This window comes from Myxocyprinus asiaticus, chromosome 36 (assembly GCF_019703515.2).
Source record: "Myxocyprinus asiaticus isolate MX2 ecotype Aquarium Trade chromosome 36, UBuf_Myxa_2, whole genome shotgun sequence".
Classification (NCBI taxonomy): Eukaryota; Metazoa; Chordata; class Actinopteri; order Cypriniformes; family Catostomidae; genus Myxocyprinus; species Myxocyprinus asiaticus.
The window spans coordinates 16,039,391-16,064,879 of record NC_059379.1 but is presented as its reverse complement, the minus strand read 5'-3'; the positions used below and the strand labels follow the sequence as shown (position 1 = coordinate 16,064,879).

At 39.1% G+C, this 25,489-nt stretch overlaps 1 protein-coding gene across 1 annotated transcript in view; it reads right to left on the bottom strand.

The window, feature by feature from the left end:
• The window catches only part of LOC127426984 (unconventional myosin-Id-like), a 100,173-nt gene that overhangs the window by 19,218 nt on the left and 55,466 nt on the right, over positions 1-25,489 (bottom strand). The window contains exons 16-21 of the mRNA XM_051674243.1: positions 23,641-23,848; positions 15,696-15,919; positions 14,051-14,189; positions 13,787-13,891; positions 13,540-13,653; positions 7,856-8,010 (exon numbers count right to left, since the gene is read on the bottom strand). Coding sequence (XP_051530203.1) covers positions 7,856-8,010; positions 13,540-13,653; positions 13,787-13,891; positions 14,051-14,189; positions 15,696-15,919; positions 23,641-23,848 — 945 coding nt within the window. The remainder of the gene's footprint in view (positions 1-7,855; positions 8,011-13,539; positions 13,654-13,786; positions 13,892-14,050; positions 14,190-15,695; positions 15,920-23,640; positions 23,849-25,489) is intronic.

The window sequence follows — 25,489 nt, the reverse complement described above, 5'->3', positions numbered from 1 at the left end:
TATAAGCAAAGTGTGACAACTGTTTCACAAATTGCATGCCCGAAGCCATGCTCCTTAGCCGAAGCAGCACGTGAGTCTGAGCTCCACCCCGTCAGGCCTTCAGAATTTCCACAGAATCCCTCAACAGTGCAGTGAATAGGCATCTAAAGTCAGATTGTCAGATTCATCAGCCAATCAGATTGATTTATTTGTTCTTGTGGGTGTGGTCTTTAGGATATGTCCCAGTCCAGGCCTTCTAGCTGGACTTGAGTGACGCAATCACACTTTAAGTGATGTACGTAATTTGAAAGCAAAGAGCGCGAGATCTTGCTGACGGGTCAGCTGTCATCACTACTGCTATTGCCGTTGAGAAAGAGATCCTTATGGATTTAAAAACCTAAGATGTTCTATGTGATCGTGCAATTGATACATTAAACAGGAAAGGAGGGCTGATTTTCACTTCAAGCCAATTGGTAAGTGCTTTTTGCATTGTTACAGAAACATTAGGAGTTTTCTAAGTGTAAATTAGTCTGCTGGAGCATTCAGTGTCGGATCAAGTTTTGAAAAGTAACCATGTACCCTGAAGAAACAAAATGTATTGCAAGCAAAATTAAAATCGCAAATATTATTAGAGAGCATTTTCTTGGTATTAGACCTCCTTGGTTCTGGCTTTCGTGCGTGGATGTGTTTTTAACATTTCAATTGGTATTATTAGTTGACTGCCACATAATGTATGATAGGCATACGGTGTCTTATTCATTGTGAAACTGTGTTTAAGGCCTAGACAGTTATTCTCCCAGCTGTTTAGGGAGAATATTAAAATTTAATTTAAAACAAAACAAAAAAGATGATGTGGCTCAAGAAACTAAATGACTCCCATTATAATCAACAGATCTGTCTACACTTCATGCGGATGCAACATGAAGCAGTTCAGCTGACTGCTTCAGTTGACTGACACCCTGTTCCTAATTTCTTACACTGCTTTAGCCACTTTACTGACTGACTGACCAAAAATTTTAACAGCAGTTTGGATTATTTCAGATTGGACGCTGACCTAGTTTCTTCAGCAAGGGCATGGAAATCATTCTGAGGCAATCTGGGTAATAGGCGTGCAAAAAAAAAAAAACATAATCAAAGAACAAGTTGGGATCAATAAAAAGTAGGGATGGCACCGTTACGATACCTGGATCGGTATCGGGTCCGATACTGACGTTTTTACCCGGATGGGTATCGGTCAGACGAGCCCGATCCAAATCCGATACCACATTGAAGTTACTGTCAAGCTCAAATAATGACATCAGTAACCTTCAAATCACCATTAAAGGTGTCCATATAAATCGTGCATTTTATTCAGGCTCTTACAGTCATCCAAAAGCTTTGTGAATTGCAAAAGGCTGTGTTTAATAATAAATATACAGTCAGCATGCACAGCTAAGTAGTCTCTGGCACCACACTTTACTGAACGAGCACCGCTATGCGACACACACACACATAAACACGCAGAGGCTCGTGATGCGCCGTTCAGCGCAATATGTGGTCGCTCCACACAAACTCCATCTCAGATGTAGATGATCAATAGTTTGGTCTGCCTATAACATGCATTGAGAACGGCACCAGACATGCATTTTACCAGATGTTGAATGAGAAGCGTATTATACTACTGTGAACTAGCCTACAAACACTCAAACACAGACTTCTTGGAGCACTGGACTTTCAAAATAAAAGCCTTAAGAAATTACAACTGAAATGTATTACCAATGTACCGTAAAATGTATTATTATTATTATTAGAAATTACAATAAAACATATTGGGTTCCAAAAATTTCTGCTTGATTGAAAAGTGGATTGATATACTAATGAAGTTATTTCAAAAATGAAATAAATAAATAAATAACACAGAGAGAGAGAGAGAGAGAGCGAGAGAGAGAGAGAGAGAGAGAGAATGAGATCTTAAACTACTTACATGTCCACATACAAGTTAAAATGTGTAAAGAGAATTGGCTTCCTTTCTACTGAAGACTTTCACTTGAATTACTGTTATTTTTGCTGCTGCATCCTGCAGAATAGTTAACAATAAAGTTTTGGGGGCCTGGGTAGCTCAGCAAGTGTTGATGCTGACTACCACCCCTGGAGTCACGAGTTCAAATCCAGGGAAAGCTGAGTAACTCCAGCCAGGTCTCCTTAGCAACCAAATTGGCCCGGTTGCTAGGGAGGGTAGAGTCACATGAGGTAACCTCCTCAAGGTCACTATAATGTGGTTCTCGCTCCCAGTGGGGCATGTGGTGAGTTGTGTGTGGATGCCGTGGAGAGTAGTGTGAAGCCTCCACACATGCCATGTCTCCACGGTAATGCGCTCAACAAGCCACGTGATAAGATGCACGGATTGCTGGTCTCAGACGCCTCCACAAGGACCTAGAGCGCATTGGGAATTGGGCGTTCCAAATTGGGGAGAAAATCGGAGCACATGCTCTAATGTAACTGTTTTTTGCTTTCCTATTTTAGAATGAAATAATGTATTGTTAGAGGTTTTTGTTTCTTTACACAAAGAGTACTCCCAATCAGTTCCACACAGTGAATTATAGATGTTCTAAACTCATTAAGAAAAAAAACAACACTGGTATCGGATCGGGACCGGTATCAGCCGATACTGATAGTTCAGGTATCGGAAGAGAAAAAAAATGGTATTGTTCTATCCCTAACAAAAAGTAGCGATATGTGATTTTGCGGAGTTGAAAGAGTAGAAGAGAAATAAAGAGGGAGAGAGATAAAAGAATGATTATCATAATTTTAAGTGATGAACAGAAGATAAAAGTGAAGCCAGAGAACACTGAACCTGAAGAATGATATCATATCAATAACTGTTTATTGTCAATCATCTTTTCAATGGCCTAGTGACCTTCAATCTGCATGTCAATACATAATAACAGTGACAGGGAGGTGCCAAAGCCCCCCACTTGCTTTCCGACAGCCTGAGGCACAAGCCTAATTCCAAATTCTTTAATGATGTCAGAGGTTTAGAAACGACACTCGCATCCAAAATCTTAGTTACTCTCTCAGGAGCTTTGAAAAGGGATTTGAGACCAAAAGACACCATTCATTCCTGCTCACTTTCCACAAAAAACTGTTACAAAGACAGACAGACCTGAATAAATTCCTGTAGAGAACACTTTCTTTAAATGTCACAGGGCCTTTTAATTCAAGCTAGGGTGATCAATAGAGACAAGGATTCTCATTGAGTTAGATTTTCCTCTTTTGAAAGTGTTACACAGGAAATAATGGAGACTGAGAATGTCTCTTGTTGCAACAAAGAAGCCAATGAACCCCTTAAGATTCTAAATAGCCTAGATTTTACCAGCTAATCCTTGACCCTGGTCTTCACAGTTCTTATTTAGTGCATGAGTGAAATGTTTCTTGATAACTGGGACAGAATGAATGACAGCTAAAAAGATGCAGACAGAAATGTGTGCGAGTATGTACAAGTCTGCCAGAATATGTGTGGGTGAGTATCTGTCTGTAGTTTGGAACTCTTTGAATAATGCTTAAAGGCAGGTGTGATGGGAGAAGAGATGAGGTATTCCCTCTGCAGAGAGCAAACAGATAGAAAGTGGCGCAGTGCTTCCTGTGTGCTGTACATTTCAATGATGGAGCGCCTAGTTAAATATAGAGCTGCAGCCACACAACCTTAAATATTTCATCTCCTACACCTCATCTCTGGGAAGATAGGTAGATATAGGTAGAGAGAGAGAAGTGAGCAAAGTCAAGGAGGATGAGGGAAGGATAAAAGAAAAGGGTAAGGAAGAAAGAAATATTGAATGATGGAGTGGCCAGCACAGGCAGACACCTAGGTCTGCAGTGTTCTCTGGAGTGGCACGAGGCGCTGTCCCTGCATACAGCTATTAGATGCAGATCCACAACTCTATCATTCATTCGTGCCAGTTTCAAGGGATTTCTCCTGCTCTAAATTCAGCCTGTCCCTCACATCGAAAATGAATTACATCTACCTTTTCAGAGCAGCTCTGTGTGCTTCCCTTCTTCCTCCAGCCCCTACTACTTCTGCTGTTTTCTGTCTGCCCAAGAAAAAAGCATCCTTAACTGCTAGAGCCAGTTATAATGTGTTAATAGCACCATGCAGGGCATAAAATAAAGTGGAACCAAATGTGCTGCAAATAGTTTTGGTAAAAAAATACACATATGTTAAATCGGGGCATGGGGCTTCCAGCACCATACCAATCATAAATTAAACCTCCTTGGTTTTTCACACGCAAGAACTGATGTTTGATGTTATTGACGTGTCGCCATATTTGCTTTGTGAGCTGTTTAGTGATGTCCAATTCTTGAACGGATCGTTCTTCTGAGATGACTTTCAGCAAATAACCGATCGAGCAGGTTCACAAAAATCTAAATGAATCGAACTTTAGTTCCAGGTTGATGATGCAAGACGCACAGCTGAAGTACATGTACTGGCTACACAGCATGTCCAACTGTCCGACTCAAATAGAATCGAATGAGACGGTCCCACATTCTTTTGAAGTTTGCAGAGGATTACCGAGGACTTGCTATGTGATGAGACGTCAATGGTAGTAGCCGAATAAAACATTTATAAACCTAGATGTTTTTTTATGTAATATTTTTGAATTATTTTAATAAATATATGCAAATGAAGGTCTAGAGAATTAAGTAGCCATTTTTACTCGATGTTAAAATAAATTAATAATAATATTTTCGTTTTCTAGATGTGTTTGTATTTTTTAATTAGACTTAATGTATTGTGTAGCTAACTGTGATGGACATTTTCAAGTAATCTGAATATCATTAACTTAGCAACAACATACTAAAACTAAGACAGTTCGAAATAAACGAGTTGGACTTATTCAGGCTAGGCTGCTCTTACGAGTTACTAGACCGGTTATTGAACCAAAGAACCTGCTCGAAATGAATGAATCAAACCTACAGGCAGAATTGAAGTCAGCTTTTAGGTCATGTCCAACTCAGAAAGAACCGAATGAGCCGGTCCCACGAACTGTCGAAGTTTGCAGAGGATTACCGTTGATTCTGATGAGTGAGCTGCTGATACTATGAGCATGCACGTACTGAGGACTTGAACGAGCCTAGGGTGAAATGTAAGTTCCTTTAATGACAAAAAAAAAACATACTGAAAATATGCTTATGACTGGTTTTATTAAATACAATTTTTATTAAAACAAAATACTTTTCAGTCGAGAGATGTAAATGAATTTTATTATTGTTTATTGTGCATTCAGATTATATTTTAAATTGTTATAAGCTGAATCATGGTTTCTGATGAGTTGATTAGTTGAGACTAGCTTATTCTCTTTAAATACACGTAGAACATATCCATGTTTGGGCATCAGTGTCTGTATTGGGTGCTTTAGGTGCAAAACTTTAATAGGAAACTTATCAAAGATGCAATCAATATTTGTCAGTCGTAGTCGACATACAGGATCACAGAATGAAACACTGATGACAAAAAAAAACACCATTATTATTATAACTTAATTGAATAAAAGGTAATAATCAGTAATATGCGACTTTATTTAAATGTTTGAGCATCAATACCATGACACAGAGATGTTAGATTTATGTACTAGTGATGTCATTACGTGATAACGTAAAATAACTGCTGAATCGGGTTTTTTTTTGTTTTTTTACAAGTTCATGGAAATGAACTGTCTGAAAGAACTGGTTTGTGAAAATGAATCGGACTTCCCATCACTAGCGCTGTTTATGGGAGTTGATAAATGATTTGATTTCATTTAAGAGCGAATAATGACTTAAGCTTTTTTCTGTTCATTGCACAAAGTGATTGTGCGGCTTAATAACAATTTAAGTCGCATGGACTACAGTACTTCTATGGTGGTTTTTGGCCTTCATGGAACTTGACAACCTGGAGTCAAAAATCAGTTTATGTATGTAATTTGTATGCATCTTTGTATTTAATTAAATTCTTAATTGAACACACATTGCATTTTATTTTATGCTGCCATGTCTGATCTCACCTAAGGCTCTAAAGAGTGATGTAGATAAATACAAAACCACAGAGAAATACAAAAAATGAGATACAATCGAGGAAGAAAGTCGGGGCAGAGACAGAAATATAATCCTTTTTATTACTCCTTTTATGTAAAGCAAAATCAGTTCTCAGATAGTATGGAGACAACACTCTTTGCTGTTACTTCAGATAAGAGGGTTACGATCTTACTCGCATACGGCACAGATTTGCCAGTCTGACTGATTTTTAATACATGGGATGTTCTTCCATTCTATTTATAGCAAAGACAACCGGTTATGTCTGCAGTTTTCCCGTAAAGACACTCTGGCAGAAAAGTCAAATGAGTTCAGTGTCAAACTCAGCTAAATGTGCCGAGATATTTACGTCTACTGAATTTAACATCCACTTTGGGCATAATGTGATACGGTTCAGCATAATTTAAATTGATGTAAACAGACTAGGGTTATTGCATTACTAACTCTCAAAAGCTGCTATACATGCAGTTCTGTGGATGTCACTGTTAAAATGACAGCAGGAAGTGGAATGAGAATGGAAGGAGCAGCCCCTCTGTACTAAAGGTTAAGTACACATCAACAGGGGTTGGAACGCAGCAGAACACAGCAGCCTAAGAGGCTGGCTTTTAGTTGGACGGATGGATCACTCTGATGGATGGATCCAGGGAGAGCTTACGGTTGCAGGTCATTAGCAGAGAAACGTTAATAAGCAAGGTGTTTTCTGAGAAAATACTCAATGCTGGGGAGATACAGGGGCTTTACTTACAGAAAAAGCACTCAAAATAGCTAAACCAGATTGATCACCTAGAATACAGAGACTAAAGTGGAAGTAGACATGTTTGAAATTTATCTAATGGCTAAATACAGTAATAGAGGTGCCATCAGTATTTTTTTTCCTCATAAAAAAAAAGTGTAACTTTTGACATATGGTTAATTATGTACACTCACATGAGATAAGTCATATCAGTAGTCTTATATCAGTAGCCATTTTACCTGACATGGAGCTGAGTTGCCTCTTTGGGGCCGACATGCTGAGATCACATGACCAGCTCGATACTACTCATTTTATCTTGGTAACCCCCAATTATTGGAAATTTCTGCTTAATCATGGCTGACTGTGAATAGCATTAGTAACTGAAAACCATTGCAAAATGACTTTCCATATTGGTCAATACAACAAACAAAAATGCCTAAATGCACCTTTAAATTGATCATCAGTTTGTTGAATTACTGTGCATGTTTTTAAAGGTTGTAGCCTCAATGCATAATTTTTTTTTAAAGTGATGGCAGTTTTAGAAAAACAAACTATGAGTAATGCTGCATTTCCAGGGCACTGTATTTCTAGGGACACTGTGAATGACTTAAATTATGGTGTGTGTTTTTGAATGATAATCTGCCCTGCCAGTCTGGCTCAATATCATTTTGCTAAAACACACACAGACACACACTTTGAGATTGCCCTCAGCTTACATCTCTTAGATTTCCCTTTAATCTCAGTGCATACTATATGTACACACATAAAAACACACAATTAAAAAAGAAAGTTATACGAGTTTGGAACAACATGAGGGTGAGTAAATGATGATAGAAATGTAATTTTTGAGTGAACAATTCCTTTAAATTGATTCTTAAAGATTTGCGAATACATGCTTTTACTCCTGCTTCATAAAAAGCCATAGGGGGTGCCAGGCTGACAGGGCTAAGCTGACCACTGTGTCCTTGAATGCCCTGGCAGTAGAGACTGAAAAGTGTGGGTGACTTATTGCTCTTAGCCTTATGTGCTCTGTCCCTGTCCCCAGAGCCCTACTATCTCTCCCAATTCCCTCTCAGGAGAGCCCCCTGTTGGTGTCACCTTTTGAAGTGGCTGAGCAGGGTCCCCACCAGCTCTCCGATGCGACTGTCCCCCGCTGGCACCATACCCTGCAAGCACACGATTAGGTCCCGGTTGTCTTTGGTGTGGAAGACAACCAGCTGGTCTTTCCCAGGGGACACGCTCACTCCGGTCACCTGGGACAAGAAGAAAGGGTGATGCGAGTTAATACAGAGCTTATTCAGTCACAGCAGATCAGCGTGCGCTAATGAGCCCTGCTATAATTTAATTCTCACTATCCTGAACCATGATTACGGACACTGGGTTCTGGAGGTGCAGTTGGGGGAACTATTAAACATCCGTTGGTACATCAAGGTCTGGGAGAAAATCATAATCTACTGTGTTTTTACAATAAACAAGGTGATACTGACACAATTCTAGAGCAGATGCATAGATTACCATCAAAACAATAATTAAATATGTGGTTGCTGATAACTTGCCCTTTCTTATCATCAAACCCATGTGTAACTAGTATTCTGTGATGTGTGGCAATGTTTTGTGATGTATGACTGTGGTGGACTATTCTTTGAGAACTTGAACCAGGTGTCAGAACGGACTGTAAAAGCAAACCCTGCAATCCCTCTGCTTTTAAAATGGAAATGTGGTCTTCATTTTCATTATGTTTCAAAATCATTACTTTCAATGGAACATCACGAGGGTGAGAAAATGATGACAACATATAATTTCTTTACATTTCATTCTGTTTTTGTATGAAACACAAAATGAGATATTAGGCAGACTGTACTTCCATACTTTGAAAGTGAATGATTTATACTGTTAAGTATAAAGTTCCATTAAAAATGGCTCCTTTACACACATCGTGTTAGGTTATTGATGCCTAATGCGATTGGTTCTCATTTGTCATGTGAATAACTGCGACATGAAAATGCGACTGCAAATGAGATTTGAGAGCTAAGGTAGAGTGGAAGATTATCAGAGAATAATGACTCAAATTTCTGTCTTTTCCTCACACAAAGCTACTGGAATTTAGCACAAGTCATATGAACTACATTTTTGATGCTTTTATGGTGATTGTTGTCCTTTTTTGGAGCTTGATAGTATAAATCACACTATCATAAAACATCTATATACATCTCTCTCTCTCTCTCTCTCTCTCTCATATATATATATATACTGTATGTCAGTGGCGATTTCTCAGGCAAAGCCTTCTCTGCTGGTGTAATATCCTACTAAATATTTTTTCATCCTTTCATGAGTCTGAGCTCCACTCCGTTAGGCCTTCAGAATTTCCACAGAATCCTCAACAGTGCAGTGAATAGGCATCTAAAGTCAGATTGTCAGATTCATTAGCAAATCAGATTAATTTATTTGTTCTTGGTGGGTGTGGTCTTTAGGATATGTCCCAGTCCAGGCCTTCTAGCTGGACTTGAGTGACGCAATCATGCTTTAAGTGATGTATGTAATTTGAATTTGAGCGCGAAATCTTGCTGACGAGACGTCCGTCATCACTGCCTCATCACCATCGAGAAATCCTGAGATGTTCTGCATGATCGTGCAATTGATTAATTAAACAGGAGAGGAGGAATGATTTTCACTTCAAGTAAATTGTTAAGTGTTTTTTGCATTGTTATAGCAACATCAGGAGTTATCTAAGTGTAAATTAGTCTGCTGGAGCATTCAGTGTCAGACCAAGTTTTGAAAAGTAACCGTGTACCCTGATGAAACAATTTATTGCAAGCAAAATTTAAATCGCAAATATTATTAGAGAGCTTTTCTTGGTATTAGACCTCCTTGGTTCTGGCTTTCGTGTGTGGACGTGTTTTTAAAATGTCAATTGGTATTATTAGTTGACTGCCATGTAATGTATGATAGGCATACGGTGTCTTATTCATTGTGAAACTGAGTTTTCTTAATGGCATGAATCGCACTGAAGGCCTAGACTTCAAATGCACGGCCCGCGGCTGTTGTACATATATATATATATATATATATATATATATATATACATACATACATACATATATATATACATACATACACACACACACACACAGGGTTTGAAATTAATGCCCGCCAAATGCGGGTAGAAATTGGCAGTGGTGGGTAACTCCATCACTCTTACTAGCCACTTTGGCGGGTGATGTTTTCAGGGTTTTTCCTGCATTGAAATTTCTATGAAATTTGGGCAACTTGGAGCCGTGCTGCAGTAACACCAACTGGTAACTTGTACAGATTCATATTAAATTCATTAAGGCAAAACTATTAAACTTTATTTTAATTACAGCAGTGAAAGTTGTAGTTACAGGTTTCTAAATGTGTTTAGGCTATTAGTATTTTTATAACAAAAACTATAGTTTATGTTTTTAGAAAAGACTATCAACATTAACCAAACAACAGTAAAGTGGAACCATTATAAATGCCACTGTTAAACAATGCTAGAATAATGCTAAATTTAATGAAGGGGTTAAAACTTCCATGAATTATGGACAAATTATTGACCTGTTCTATCCTACTACTGTTCATGTTTCCCATCAGATATCATAAAGGTGACTTAAATCATTAGGCTCGTTCCCGCTAAACTAATATCATTCTCGTTCAAATAAAATGTCCAAATAAATGCATGCAGTTACAGTCTCCAGTTAACTTTATCACTATTTGCAAGGTGGGGGATTTTGCTAGTATATGTTGAGTGGCTAATGACCTTGGAAACTACTAGCCACAATGACTGGTGAGCCAAAAAGTTAATTTCAAGCCCTGCAGTTTTGTTTCCCTGATACACTGAACAGTTAAACAGCCACTTTTGCGCTCTGTATTTCAGTGAAAAAACTTGTGTCTTATTCACTAACCACCCATAATCTATTTTAGCAGGCGCAGTCAGCACTGAAATTGTGCTGCGTCTTGAGTATTTAAATGAATGGAGAAGACCGTTATAGCCTGGCATATACAGTATCCAGATGCGCAGTGTAGTCAAACGCACTTTCGGCATGTTTAAGAGATGATTTAGGTGTCTGGATCACATTGATGATGTACAGTCCCGGCAGGGTGTCAAATACGGTGGTCTGGGCATTCCTCCACTATATAGCGCTCAGAATCAGCCCGCAAAATCAGAATTGCGTGTGCAAATTTCATTCTGCACACTTTTTGTTGGAGTGTTTGCGCTGTTGGCTGATCTGTATAATTATTTTAGTGAAAGGGGCGCTAAACCAGCACAAAGAGCGTGTGCTAATAAACCCCTAAGTCTCTATGTTTCATCCTCTTTCTCTCTCTCCTATCCACCCTCGCTCTTTCTTTTTACCCAAGAGTGGGGCCAAGGTTTGATGAATGCAGCCCAGGCTATGGTGGAAAACAGTCAGGGGGAGATTAAGTGTACTAACTCCCCTGTGGAACAGCATCCTTGGGCAAAAATCACAATCTGAATCCTAGAACTCTCCACCACACTGTCAATACCATTTATCTTGTCTTTCTAAATTGAGATGAAGCTTGACTGAATAATAACCAAGAGAGCTATCTCTAGCATGCCTATGATCTGGCTTTGTGACGGGCTCAGAGATAAGATGCAACCATGCAGGAGGGCGACAGCTGGTATGATCAAAAAGAACCAAATGAATATACAGTCATGATGGGACACAGGACATTTGCCGGATATGAGCAATTTCTCACTTATGAGTAACAATCAAATGCAGCACTCATGACCAGAACAGGTCCTCATATCCTGATATCCCACACCTTCTGATCAATGAATTATCATGACTTTTCCATTGTTTTTCCATTATTTTGTTTGTGATTAAGTAAAAATAGAGACTGCGATCAAAAAGAGTGATTTTTTTTTTTATATGGATTTTTATATGGATACAGAATGTTTTAATGGCCAATGGTGATAACTATAACTAGATAGCCAATGCAATGCCTATGATATAGGCTAATGCAATTGAAATATAGCAAGATATACGATGAAATTTAACAAACGTTTTTGGTTAAAACAACATTTATTTAAAATTCACAAGAAATATTTTGAAAACAGAAACTGTGCATTATTTATTGACAAAGCTGTTGGTAGATTTTGGAAATGACACTAGGACGAGCTTCTGTAATCATCTAGGTCAATATAGTTATCGGCCAATGACCATTTGTTTAAAATGACCAAATACTGATAAATGTATCGATCTGGCTGATATATTGGTATACCACTAATATTGATTATAGAAATGTAAAGATTTTATTGACTTCCATGAGTTCACCAGGCCTAAAAAGCAAAATTTGACAATTCCCGATATTTCCAGGTTTTTCATGACCAAGAGATCCCTGAGAGAAATATAATATCCCACTGTTTTAGAGATTCATTATATAACTATCACACAGAGTGTGATTTCTGCGCTCTGGGGTATAACTTCTTTTTTTCCCCTTCTATCTTTACAAGAGCTTTTTTCCTCATTGTCAACTTCAAACCATATGGCTTGTTGGCTTAAATCTGCAGAGATAAATGAACAAAAAGGCACAGAATCCAGTAAAATACACACAATCTAAAGAGGTTTATAAAGAGGTAAACAAAACCCACAACAGTGTGGAGAAGGTGAAAACAAAGACAGACTACAGAGTCATGAAGATACATCCAAGCCTGAGCAGAAGGAACACACCGAGGAGGCAAATTTGTGCACATGCCGGAACGGTACTAGACATCAGCTGATCTCCCCTCCTGCTCCATCACCATGACAACCCCATCCCCTGGGATGTTGGCATGACAACAGTGGAGAAGGAGACGGATGGAGGAGGAGAAGCATAGCAGAGTTGCAGAATGGACTGTTTGGGGGGAGGAGATTAACAAGGTATTATTTTCTTCTTTTTTGGATAATATCACCCTAATATTTTCTATGGCATGGTTCAAGCCCAAGCATTTAATACCGCAATAAGCGCCCTTGATGTCCTTTTGTCTTTGAGGCCTTAGCGGTCTTATAAATCATTTTACCCATTTCCCTGACCTTGTTCTTTGTCTCAGAGGAGCAATAAATAAATATGAGGGGCAGAAAAGGTTTAGCTAGGCAGTGACCTCTCCCTAATCATAAGATGTTTTCCTCCATCCAGAAAGCAATTAAAGATTTACTTGCATTGGGCAATTTCTTATCCAACCCATTTCACATATTGTCAAGCAATAAAAAACGATCTCCCATTGATGTCTGTGTCGGGATGAAGAAAACAGGCTACAGATGGATTTGAATTTAATTTAACAGTTCTCAACACTTTCACAGCTCGCTTCTCCCACTTTAAATCGCAGAGAAATGGCTGATTGGGTCTGACTGGTGACTGTTTTAGATTTTTAAAAGGGCTAAAAATCGCTCAAACAATCAATAATTCAAAAGTCAATATTCCAGGTCTAAACCTGTTTAAAGCTGGCTAATCTCAGAGACCGACAAAGGGCTCGACCTGAGTAGTGCTTCAAACACAATGGAGAATTAAATTTAGTGTAAATCTATGTTACATAAACTGGGACTGGATATTCTACCAGTTTTAGCACAGGATGTAATATTTTAGATGTGTTTGGGTTTACAGATTGCTCCAGTATTAAAACAGACTTTATCAATCCTGGAAGGATATAAAGGGCATCCAAATATCTGACATATGTCTGACATATAATCAAAGTACAAAAATTCAAATGATTGCATTATAGTTCTATAATCTGAACTCTAAATTGTAAAAAGGTACAAATTTACATTATAGAGTGGGGTAGTCTTCATGGGCTTGTACTGCTTGACTGGGTCCATTTTGTAAAGATGACGATCAGTGATGAGCAATGCTCGGTCCTCTGCTTTATTGAAGCGATTGATCTGTTGAGGTAACATTACATACAAATCAAACAAAAGCATGCAGTGGACACTGAAGCAATGATACACACCAATTGTGATCTAAACAAGCTCTTTCAATCAGGGAAGTCTCAATAGCATAAAATAAAGGACATACTTTGCGGACATTGCAGGAGAAGAGGACCCTCATAAACTTGTCTTTCCTCTGCAGTTCACTAGACACCAGAGTAAAGGAAGATGCTGTCCCAGGACTGTCCCTTTTCTAAATAAAAAAATAAATAAAACATTTATATTTATATTTATATATATATATATATATACACACACACACACACACACACACACACACACACACACACAGATACATACATATTTACATACATACACACACAGTTATAGTTATGCGATTTCAAACACCAACCAGGTAGTTGCCCTCCCAGACTCTCTGCAGTCCAAGATCTGCTCTCTGCCCCTTCAGACACTCTAATGTGGCAACTTTAGCCCTGATCTGCAGCGTTTCCTCTGGAGACAGGTCTTTAATGAGTGTCCAGGCCCACCATCTACAACATATTATCCAATGAATGAATGAATGAATGAATGTTACATTTATATAGCACTTTTCTGACACTACACTCAAAGCGCTTTACACTGTGAACTGGGGACTCTCCTCAACCACCACCAGTGTGCAGCATCCACCTGGATAATGTGACGGCAGCTATAGTGCACCATTACGCTCACCACACACCAGCTATTGGTGGAGAGGAGAGAGTAGAGTGATACAGCCAATTCATGGATGGAGATTATTAGGAGGCCATGATTGATAAGGGCCAATGGCGGGAATTTGGCCAGGATACCTGGGTTACACTCCTACATTTTGAGAAGTGTTGTGGGATTTTTAATGACCACAGAGAGTCAGGACCTCAGTTTAACATCTCATCCGAAGGACAGTTCCAACACAAACATCAGCAACACATACTGTACATCACCCACAATATTCATTGTAATTGTAATTTTTTTTTACACTGTAACTACTTAAAGTGTTAACATAAACCAAGTCCATACATTGGGTTCCAAAATTCCAAATTGAAACCCTGAGATTCAAAATACAGCATAATTTAAATCTAGAAATTAATAGAACATTTTAGGATTTAGAAAAATGTTTAACAGAAATTTGTATAACATATGTTGTCAAATAAGAAGCATTTAAGATTCTGCATTATTCCCAGGTAACTAATTAAATAAGCAAATTTGTTACATTGACCATGTTGATTCCTTTGTACTTAAGGCCAGATTTCCTTCTTTCTAGTGCAGCATACAAAATGCTCTTTGGAACATCCTCAAATCATGTGGAGATAACATGGATAATCAGGTTTTGGATAAACTTAGGGTCCATGCTAGCTTGAGTGCATGCTATCATGAAAGCAAAATGGGAACAAATACTAAGAAATTCTAAATTCATGTTAATTCTCTAATTAATTCCAAAACATTTTACTCACATTGTTATAATTGTAATTTGTAAAGACAAAAAAAGTTGTTAAATTAGAGAAATTCCAAAGAGAAGCATTTTCACTAGTGGTCTCAGACTTTTGGTTTTTATGACTAGAAATGCAAACATCAAGATTATATTTTTGCCTTTCCTCTCCATTGTTCTTAAGGTCAAAGCTGTGTGTTAAGGCTCTTGTGAGTAGATCTCAAACAAGGCTTTGATCCAAAGATCAATATGTGCTCCAGGCACAACAGCCCTGTTCAGCGCAAGAGAGCCTTTCCTTACATAAAGACCTCAGAAATCTACAAGCCCCTAGCAAAAAAATAACACTTCCTAGAACAACAACGATAAAGAATGAAAGCACAGGAGTGAGTCACTGATATCACATTGTGTGGTGACACTACGCCAGACCTGTGGAGGAAGACCTCATGGTATTCCCCATCACAGGCTGCCCAATAGGGCGGCTGATGCTCATGCAGCATTGGAGATAGGAGGAGTCATAAATGACAACCCCATAAATCATGACTCCTATTCAGAGCACCAGTGAGCTTGTCCACTTTCTGTCCATGCTAACTCTGACCTGTTATAGATGATCCTTAGTGCCTCTTCAAACTTGCGCAAGACCTTGGGCGGCGTGGGCCATTTCACATGTTTGCCATGATCCTTCATAGCACGGACATTTCTGAAGCGGGAGTTGACCTCACAGATGTACGATTTCACCTTGTATCGTCTGTATGCCCGGATGATGATGACGGCAGCACGCATGCGGCGGTATCGCATTCTAGCCAATGTCCCACGCCACACCTGGGTGAAAAAGAGACACCAAAATGTTAAAGGTGGTGTAATGTTTTCAATGTTAAAATCCTTTTTCCATCCCAGCTTAATATGCAGACACAACTAAAAGTAAACCATTCTTACTGTAGGTTGATTCCCCTGTAAAGTGTAAACACTGAAGTGTTTTCAAAACATTGCTGTTTATTTGAGCATCCTGACCAGCCTGAAATGGCAACATTAGCTCGACCAATGGAGTTTGGTGTGGGACTATCTGTCCAACCAATGGTAGAAGGTGGAAGTGTTTAGAAAACCTGTTTGGAAACAATCATTCATTTATTCAATTCCATTTGCTGATGCTAGTAGCACAGAAATGTTCACCTTTATATAGCAAGATTTTCTGGTTTTACTTTGTTTAAAAAAAAAAAAAAACACTTGGTAGAGATATACCGTGGTGCCATCTATAAGATATCTACTCCTCTATGAGATATAGTGGGACTCTTTAATTATACACATAATATGATCTGTGGTACCCGAAGTGCATGTCAGAGGGTGTAAGCCCCATCTTAGACATGAATAATAGACAATAATGGAACTCTGGGGAGCTGTTTCAGTGGCTCAGTAAAAATCTGCACCATATGTTGAATTCACTTCACATTGACTTAGGTGAAGAGAAGCAAAAATAGCCTTATGTCTGGTAAATATGGCACCATAAACATGTGGTTAAACCTGATCATGTAGTCCAAGTACAGCACATGTCCCTTGGAGACAATTCCAATGTCCTTTCCATTTTCCATCATCTTGTTCTAAATATTATGAGGGTGCTACTTTTGATGTAAGGGACCTGGGTTGTCCCCTAATCACTGAAGTCTAAAGTGTTCATTAAAGGGAGAGTTCACCCAAAAATTAAATCAAATCAACCATCTAATCAACCTCATTACATTAAAGTATAGATTTCTTCTGTTGTGGACACACATTTTTTTTTCTGGCTATCAAGTGGCTATCAAGCTTCAGAAAAGGCAAACCAAGACCAAAAAACGTACCATTAAAGTAGACCATACGACTTGTATTCTATATTCTAAGTCTTCTGAGATCATATGATAAATGTTCCTTTTTGGGTGGACTGTCCCTTTAGTAAAAACTTAGTGCAGCCGTGTTTGTAAGGATTGCTGTTATAAATTCAGTGCAGTAGTGTGGGAGAGTATCCCTAGATGGCCTTTGCCTCTGTACCAGCACTGATTTCGAAGAAGAACTTGCTTTGAGTTTTGGTGTTTCTGTGACCGAGCTTATTATATAACTTAACGGTTTGACTTGCAGAGGCGTGAAGGAACTGCAATACTTCACATTCAATACTTGCAAATCTGCAACAGGAGCTCCAACATCATTACATCTGATGTGATGTCTCATTTCTAATCGCATTCTAATCAATCAGTTCGAAAGACATCTAGTGTAATTCAGAAAACAGCTTTAAAAAAAAAAAAAAAAAAAAAAATATTATCACCTTTTCTCCCAATTTGGAATGCCCAATTCCCACTACTTAGTAGGTCCACCTGGTGGCACGGTTACTCACCTCAAACCGGGTGGCAGAAGAAAAGTCTCAGGTGCCTCTGCTTCCGAGACAGTCAATCTGCACATCTTATCATGTGGCTCGTTGTGCATGACACAGAGGAGACTCACAGCATGTGGAGGCTCATGCTACTCTCCGCAATCCATGCACAAATTACCACGCACCCCATTGAGAGCGAGAACCCCTAATCGCAACCACGAGGAGGTTACCCCATGTGACTCTACCCTCCCTAGCAACCAGGCCAATTTGGTTGCTTAGGAGACCTTGCTGGAGTCACTCAGCACGGCCTGGATTCGAACTCGCAACTCCAGGGGTGGTAGTCAGTGTCAATACTTGCTGAGCTACCCAGGCCCCAAAGAAAATAACATTGATATTATTGATAGCTTTGCTAATTAGAGGCTGAAGGGTCAATTTCTAATCTTTACTGTTTCGTCCTTGTATTTGAGTTTTGTGCCAATGCTGCAAACTGTCCAAAATTTGGATTCTACTTGTAATTTATTTGGTTAAATTTACTTTAATTACACATTTTTCTTCTAAACTACAACTGGAAATGAACTTAATGATGATTTGAAATTTTAATGCTATACAGGTATTGACATATTACATAAGTTACATAAACTAATTGATTTTCCTTGAGCGAAGGCTGTTTCTGTTTAAGAGGGCGAGCACAGTTTGTTGTTTTTTGTTGCTCACACAGTAAGTTGCATTCACTGAAGCTCTGAAAAAATGACCACTCCAGAAGTATGATTCAACACACACACAAATATCTCATGTTTTACGGAAACCTCTGTTGTCGTATTTCAAATTTCCGTTTCATACATCAAAAAGTCATCCATCTCATCAACTTATGTTAAATAAATCATATAAGCAAGACAACAAATGCAAACATTGTATAAATGTTCAGAAAAAAAATTGCTTAATCTCAACTGGAAACACTGGAGCACAATGCTCAATTAAAAGCTCTCTTACAAAGGATTGCTCATATTGTTTATGGTCACTTAGGGAGGTGAAACAGACTGCATATTCACACTGGCAATGTTGATGACTTTGGAGATGCTTAAACAATGGAGCGAACAGACATTCTGTGTTTGTTTTTAGAGAGGGAGGCAGAAGCAGACGACACCCAGGGGAATGTGGGCAAATCAGACCAATAACAGCACCTCACTCGCTCCGCCCCCTCCAGTCAGCTTGTCTGATCAGCTTTTAACAAACCCAGCACAATATTGCCTCTCCTCACCAGATTTACACACTCATCAAAACCAAACCGGAGAACCCTAAGACAAAGAAGCCAGATATTCTAAAGACTCTGCAATAAATAATTAAAGAAATAAATCTTTCAATCAAACCCCATTGTTTGGTACTTTGTGTTTTAAATTCTCTTGGCAGGGCTGAAGAAAAATGTTGATTAAAAAGAATAATGGCTGTGACAGGATAAGATCTACGTTTTAATGGCAGCAACTGCTGTGCAAACAACTTCTTTATTGAGGTGAAATGGAACATGAATAAAAAGATGCTATAAAAATATCTTCTCTCGTAGAAAGCAGGAAAAAGACATTTAAGCAGAATCAATTCAGATGTGCCATCAGGTGTCAAAAGGCAATTATAGATGACTGACAGAATGTGAGGTGACTTATTAATCAGAGAGGCAGGCAGGCAAATCCCCCAATCCCTCAACACACACACAATTTCACACACTGGCAGGACAGAATCATGGTCAGAGTATGTGACAGTGTTAAATACAAACAAAAAAGATCATAACCACAGATGACCCCCAGAGACAATGAGGGAAGAGGACAGGAGGGAGCCATTTTCATAAGTCAATACCATGTGTCTTGCAAACTGCTGACTTGGTGATGGAGGCCTCCATCTTCCCCTATGGCAGACTGCTGGACTAGTGTGTGTGCGGATGAGTGCTAAATGTTGGGGTGCTGTCACTTTCTTGCCAAATAACAGCATGACTCCTGTTGCAGCTGTCACTGCCTTCATAAACACCTTACTAGTGCTCACCAGTCTTTCTTTGTTACCCTTGTCTGTGCTTCATCTGATCTCTCTCTCTGGCTCTAACAAAGTTAATTGTAATAATTAAACCAGATTTTACATTTTCTGGAAATGTGAGTGGTGCTTACCTTCAACAAAAATCTGCCATGATGCCAGGGCGTTGCTATGCGGTTGTGAGGTGTTCCGTGTTGTTTTTAAGCACACGTTGCTACAGTATGTGGTTGTCTAGGTGTTCTGGGTGGTTGCTGAATGGCTGCTTACAGGCTAAAGTCGAAAGAGCCAACCCACAAGTGTCTATTATGATATTCTGGTCCCTAGATGAGGCTTGGATCCCTCCTTTAATTTAAGTCTAGGCATATTCAAACCTATTTGAGTGTCCACTAGGAAAACATAAGTCTGATTGCTTAGGAAAGTAAATAGTACACCTCTCCTCAACATGCTAGATAAGGTAACTTCTTAAGGGATGGTTCACCCAAAAATGAACATTCTCTCATTATTTACTCACCTTCATGCCATCCCAGATGTGTATGACCTTCTTTCTTCTGCTGAACACAAATTATGATTTTTCAAAGAATATTTCAGCTCTGTACGTCCATAAATGCAAGTGAATGGGTGCCATAATTTTGACGCTTTAAAAAGCACATAAAGGAATCATAAATGTAATCCATATGACTCGTGTTTAAATCCATATTTTCAAAAGTGATATAATAGGTGTGGGTGAGAAATAGATCACTATTTAAGTCCTTTTTTGCTAGACATTCTTCTGCCTACCCAGTAGGGGGCGATATGCATGCAGAATCCAAATCACCAAAAACACAAGAAGAACAATGTGAAAGTTTACAGTGGAGACTGACTGAATACCACTTCTGTAGACATTGATTTTAACACGAGTCTTATGGATTACTTTTTTGTTGACTTATGTGATTTTTGGAGCTTAAAAAATTTGGCACCCACTCACTTGCATTGTATGGAGCACAGAAATTCTTCTAAAAATCTTTATTTGTGTTCTGCAGAAGAAAAAGTCATACACATCTGAGAGACATAAGGGTGAGTAAATGATGCGAGAATTTTCATTTTTGGGTGAAATATTCCTTTAGGTGTATAGTGCAATTGTTGTTGCATACTTTATCAAACACCACTCATTTCATTTCACAAGTCATTTCTGAGCAAAATATTCCTTTATAATGGCAAAATGCTAACAAATATGGAGGTCAAACTAAAAAGAAAACAGTAAGGATATTTTGATACTGCATCTCTATCCTATTTGCCAAAATGAAAGACCTTAAGCACTTCTGAATTGGCTATTTTCAGGAACAGAATGGTAAAGCACCTACATTAGATGCAGTACATTTCCATTTCCCTCTTTGCCAGTGATGCCGTGTCCTCATTAACTGTTGTCTAGTGAGCTGCCAAGAAAGGGATATTGCAATTGTACATCACAACACCAGGCGCACATTTCACAAAAACCTATAGTTTGCCATGACACGTGTAAAATGGAAAAAAATAAAATAAAATTAAAGCTCTGGTTGACCGTGGAATAAGATTCCTTGATTTCCAATAAAGTGATGTTTACCTTGCGCTGCAGTTTGTTACAGCAAAAAGGAGAAGACGCTGTAGAAAGCAAACAAGTCTTACAGAAAACGTAAGGAATTTATGGAAAATATATAGGAGATTTATAAGTGCTCTTATAGGGAGCCTAAAATCTGTGCGTTGAGTGTTTGTCAGCCACAGTAAACATAATAAAATCCACATTATGTTTGGCAAGTAAAGTCTTATATCTGTTCATCATTTCCTAAACTAGTCGTATGGGACTTAACTCAGTCGATAAAATAAACAAAGAGAGCTTCTCTTGCAGTAGAAACCACAACTAACACAGTCGATGTTGTGGATGGCGGGACTTGAGTGTATGAAATATTAATTAAAAGGGAGGAAATTCATGAATAATGAAGACTCTCTATGTTTATGTTTCGTACTAGCTGATCCGAATTGCTTCAAATTGCATCCGTTCAAAGCCACATGTCTTTTCAAGCGCTCTTGTGATGAAGTGATCTTAGAGTCGTTTAGTTCTCAGCCGACGAGAGTATAAGCAGCATCTCACTTCTGCCCAAAGGAGCTCACTGGCAGACCAGAGGACTCTGGGTATTTTTATCACCTACAAGAGAAGCGCTAAAGCATAATGGCTTAGGAATGGCAGTGGAGAGTGGGCGGAGGGAGGCAATGACACAGAAAAGTGGAAAGATATGCATGAATAGGGTTGGGAATCGAGAAATGGTTCATATTTAGAACAGGTTCCATTTATTTATTTATTTTTTTCCTTTTAAGTACAGAACAAATCATTTTTATGACGTTCGGTTATGTTAACTGTTCTTAAATGTCTGCATTCTTTTGAAAAGAACACCATAGTAAAATACTCAGTGACAACAATAAAAAGACGACACTTTTTCATTATGTTAAAATCCACACTGGCTATAGTATATCCTGATTTGTCACCAAATGACTCTTACGAGCTGGTTATTATTTTTAGTGAATCATTTAAAATTAATAAAAAATTAGGAATCTGAATTGGAATTAGAATTGCTAAATTCCTTACAATGAAGGAATTCTTATCCTAAGTGGTGGTGTGAGACAGACAGAGAACAAGAAGGGAAATCAGTGTGTAAGGAGGAAGGGGAGTGAAGAATAACTGTGCATTGATTGGGGATTGTGTTTTTTTTTTTTTTTTGGTTTAGGAGCTTAAAAAAGATGAAAGATAAATGCAACCCCAAGAGCTATGCCGAGAGAGAGACCCACAGAGAGAGACAAAGAAAGAGAGGAAGCAAGACTTGAAGGCATATGGATAGTGGATTCAGATATTTTCACTGGGTTCATTGGGGGTTGGGAGCCTTGGCACAAAATAAGGAACCTCTGGCAAAAGTGGCAGACTTGGCAAAGTCAAACCTGTCTGCCAGATGCTGATAAAAGGATTGCGTGGTAGGGAAGACAATCCAAAGCTGAAAACAATACGGGACAAGAATAAACACAAATGGATGGTTTCAGTGTTTAAGGCCAACCTTAAGCTGTTTTTATGCAGAATAACACGTTAGTACCCACTACTCAAGGGAAAATGGCACATCTGATATCAGCTCCGCTGAGATGCACTGTTATTGCCTGGAGGTAAGCAATGTGATTAATACAGTGACAAATACCGTTTTTTCCATCAGGGAACACAAGATGAACATGTCTCAGGATAACACATCCATTAAAAGGAACCATTAAAAGGTCTGCATCATTACAAAAGGTCAAACGATCAATCTCCAATACAGGTAGACCAAAGATTTAACATGTTGATATCTGCCTCTGCTCAGGAATGTGCTAGAATACACAACAGAAATACCAAGTTATGAGCCTTGAACTGAGAGTTTGATATTGCTATAGCTCTGTGAAAAAACGATGTCAGTTTATGTTCAAAAGCACACTGATAAAGGGAGTCATTTGAACTTGCGAATAAGCTCTGGCAACAGCAGGAGTGGTAAAAAGACTCAATACGCAGACAGGAGCTGACAGAATACATACTTTGATCTCTAATAACTGTCAGTCACTGAAGACAGTAAAGAGGGAGTGGGGAATATACAGTAGCTGGCTATGACGTTGAATCATTTTGTTTGACAGTAAAATGACACTGGAAGTCAACTAATCTGCCATTCAGAATGTTCTTAGCCTGCTGAAGAAATCTAAAGGTAGAAAGGTGCCAATAAAAACACTGGGTATTGGAAGTATTGTTTGATTTGTATTTACAGAGTAAAATAGATACAACAGACTCTCACAATAGAGAGAGAAAGCCAGAGGGATTTGCGTGCCATTTACAGTACTTATGTTAACTTTGTTATTCTTTTGTCTGCTGAACGAGAAGTCCGACCTTTTGTATGACGGAGATGACACTGTCAATGTCACAAATGTGCTTATTTACTTAAGTGACCTAGAATCAGTGCAGAATCTTAAATATTTTTATGCATTTTATGTCATAACGCTCCTTTGTTTAACTTTTTTTGTTATTCAAATTCTTTGTTTATTGAACTCCCAATTTCCAATGTGGTTTCAGACTTTTGCATTCCACTGAATATGATTTACATATCACATAGCAGGTATCTAAAATTAACAGCATCTTGCCTATGCCAGATAAATATATTTATGTTAGGTGAAGTTCTCGAACCTTCTGCAGAAAGAGGACGATCCTCTTCACCATCTCTGCCCTCTGCTCCTCCAGGCTGAAGATGGTTCGAGGAGTGCGTATGAACACTTTGGTTTTGCCGTAGGCCACATCGTGTTCGAACCCACAACCCTGCAGCAGACGTTTCACTGCCTCCTTATCCGACGGCAGGTCGTGGTTGGGCCAGGTAAACTCTGAGATCATCTTATATCTGATAGGTGAAAAAAAAAAGAGATAAGTGAAGTGAGGAATGAAGTAACATTTGACTGTTCGATTTGTTTTTATACATTTTTAAGGATCTTATTAAGGGGATTTCATATGCATACAAAATATCCTTTCAAATGCATACAAATGCGGGACAATGGAAAAGCAAGCACATGCAAAGAAGTTTTGTCTTCCACTGCGTACCAAAGTTCAGGTTTGGACTGTGATTTTGTATAAGAGGATGTAACTGTCACAGATTGAACCCTTGGGGCAAAAAAAAGAATGCAAACGTGAAAACTGCATGTTTTTTTTTTGTGTTGCGAGCCATAGTAGTTTTGCATTTTCAAAACCTAGTGTGACCGCACCTTTATTTTAATAGTTTTTTCAAGTTTTTTATACATAATTTCCTATTGTCTACACTGTCAAACAAGGATTATGTAACATAATGAAGCACATCAAGAGTGTCCATTTATTTACAGTGCTGTGAAAAAGTATTTGCCCCTTCCTGATTTCTTCTATTTTGTGTACGTTTCATACTAAATTGTTTTAGATCTTCAAACGAGATTGTAACGGGTAAAGGATGGGCAAGGAGGAGGCAGGAACCGGCAGAAAAGTCAACGTAAACTTTAATGACAGAAATCAACTTAAAACAACATAAAACACATAGACGCGTGCACACACACACACAGCGACCGCATGTGGCTCTCTCTCTCCGAACTGGCGCTTCTGGCTCATCTTTATCCCCCTCCCGGCTGATTAGCTCGATTCAGGGCTGGGCGTGTGTCCTCACGGCCCGGCCCCGCCCTCCTCCTCGTCACACTCCTCCACTCAGGCCAGGGATACTCCCCTCCCATCCCTTCCTGCCGGCAGGTCTTCCCTGCATTTCTGGAGCCCTGGAAGAGGGGAGGGACATGGGATAGGAAAAGAGCGAGACGGAGTGACAGAGAGAGAGAAAGGAGAGAGAGAAAACTGGCTCGCCGGTCCCCGGACACGCCATTGCCTAGTCCTCAGCCACTCCTCCGCCCACTGGTGGATGACAGCACGCTCCTACCCTGGCAGACGGCAGCGAATCCTCCAACCCCTGGTGGATGGAACGGCTCCTCCCCTTTCTTGGCAGCGACCCCTCCACAGCTGCTCCCCTGGTGGATGGTAGCGGCAAGGACTCCGCGACAGCGCATCCCTCCTCCCTCCTGGGTTTCAGCACCAATGTAATGGGTAAAGGATGGGCAAGGAGGAGGCAGGAACCAGCAGAACAGTCAATGTAAACTTTAATGACAGAAATCAACTTAAAACAACATAAAACACGCGCGCACACACACACACACACGCCTCTCTCCAAACTGGCGCCTCCAGCTCGTTTTTATCCCCTCCCGGTTGATTAGCCCGATTTAGGGCCAAGCGCATGTCCTCACGGACCCAGCTTTGCCCACCTCTTCGTCACAGAGATATAACATAAAACAAAGGCAACCTGAGTAAAAACAAAATACAGTTTTCAAATAGAATGTTTTTTTTGTTTTTTTTTACAAAAAAGTTATCCAACACCAATATAACCCATGTGAAAAACAAACTGCACCCTTACATTTAATTTAGCAGCTTTAGCAGCAACAACTGCAACCAAATGCTTCCGATAAATGAAGATCATTCTAAA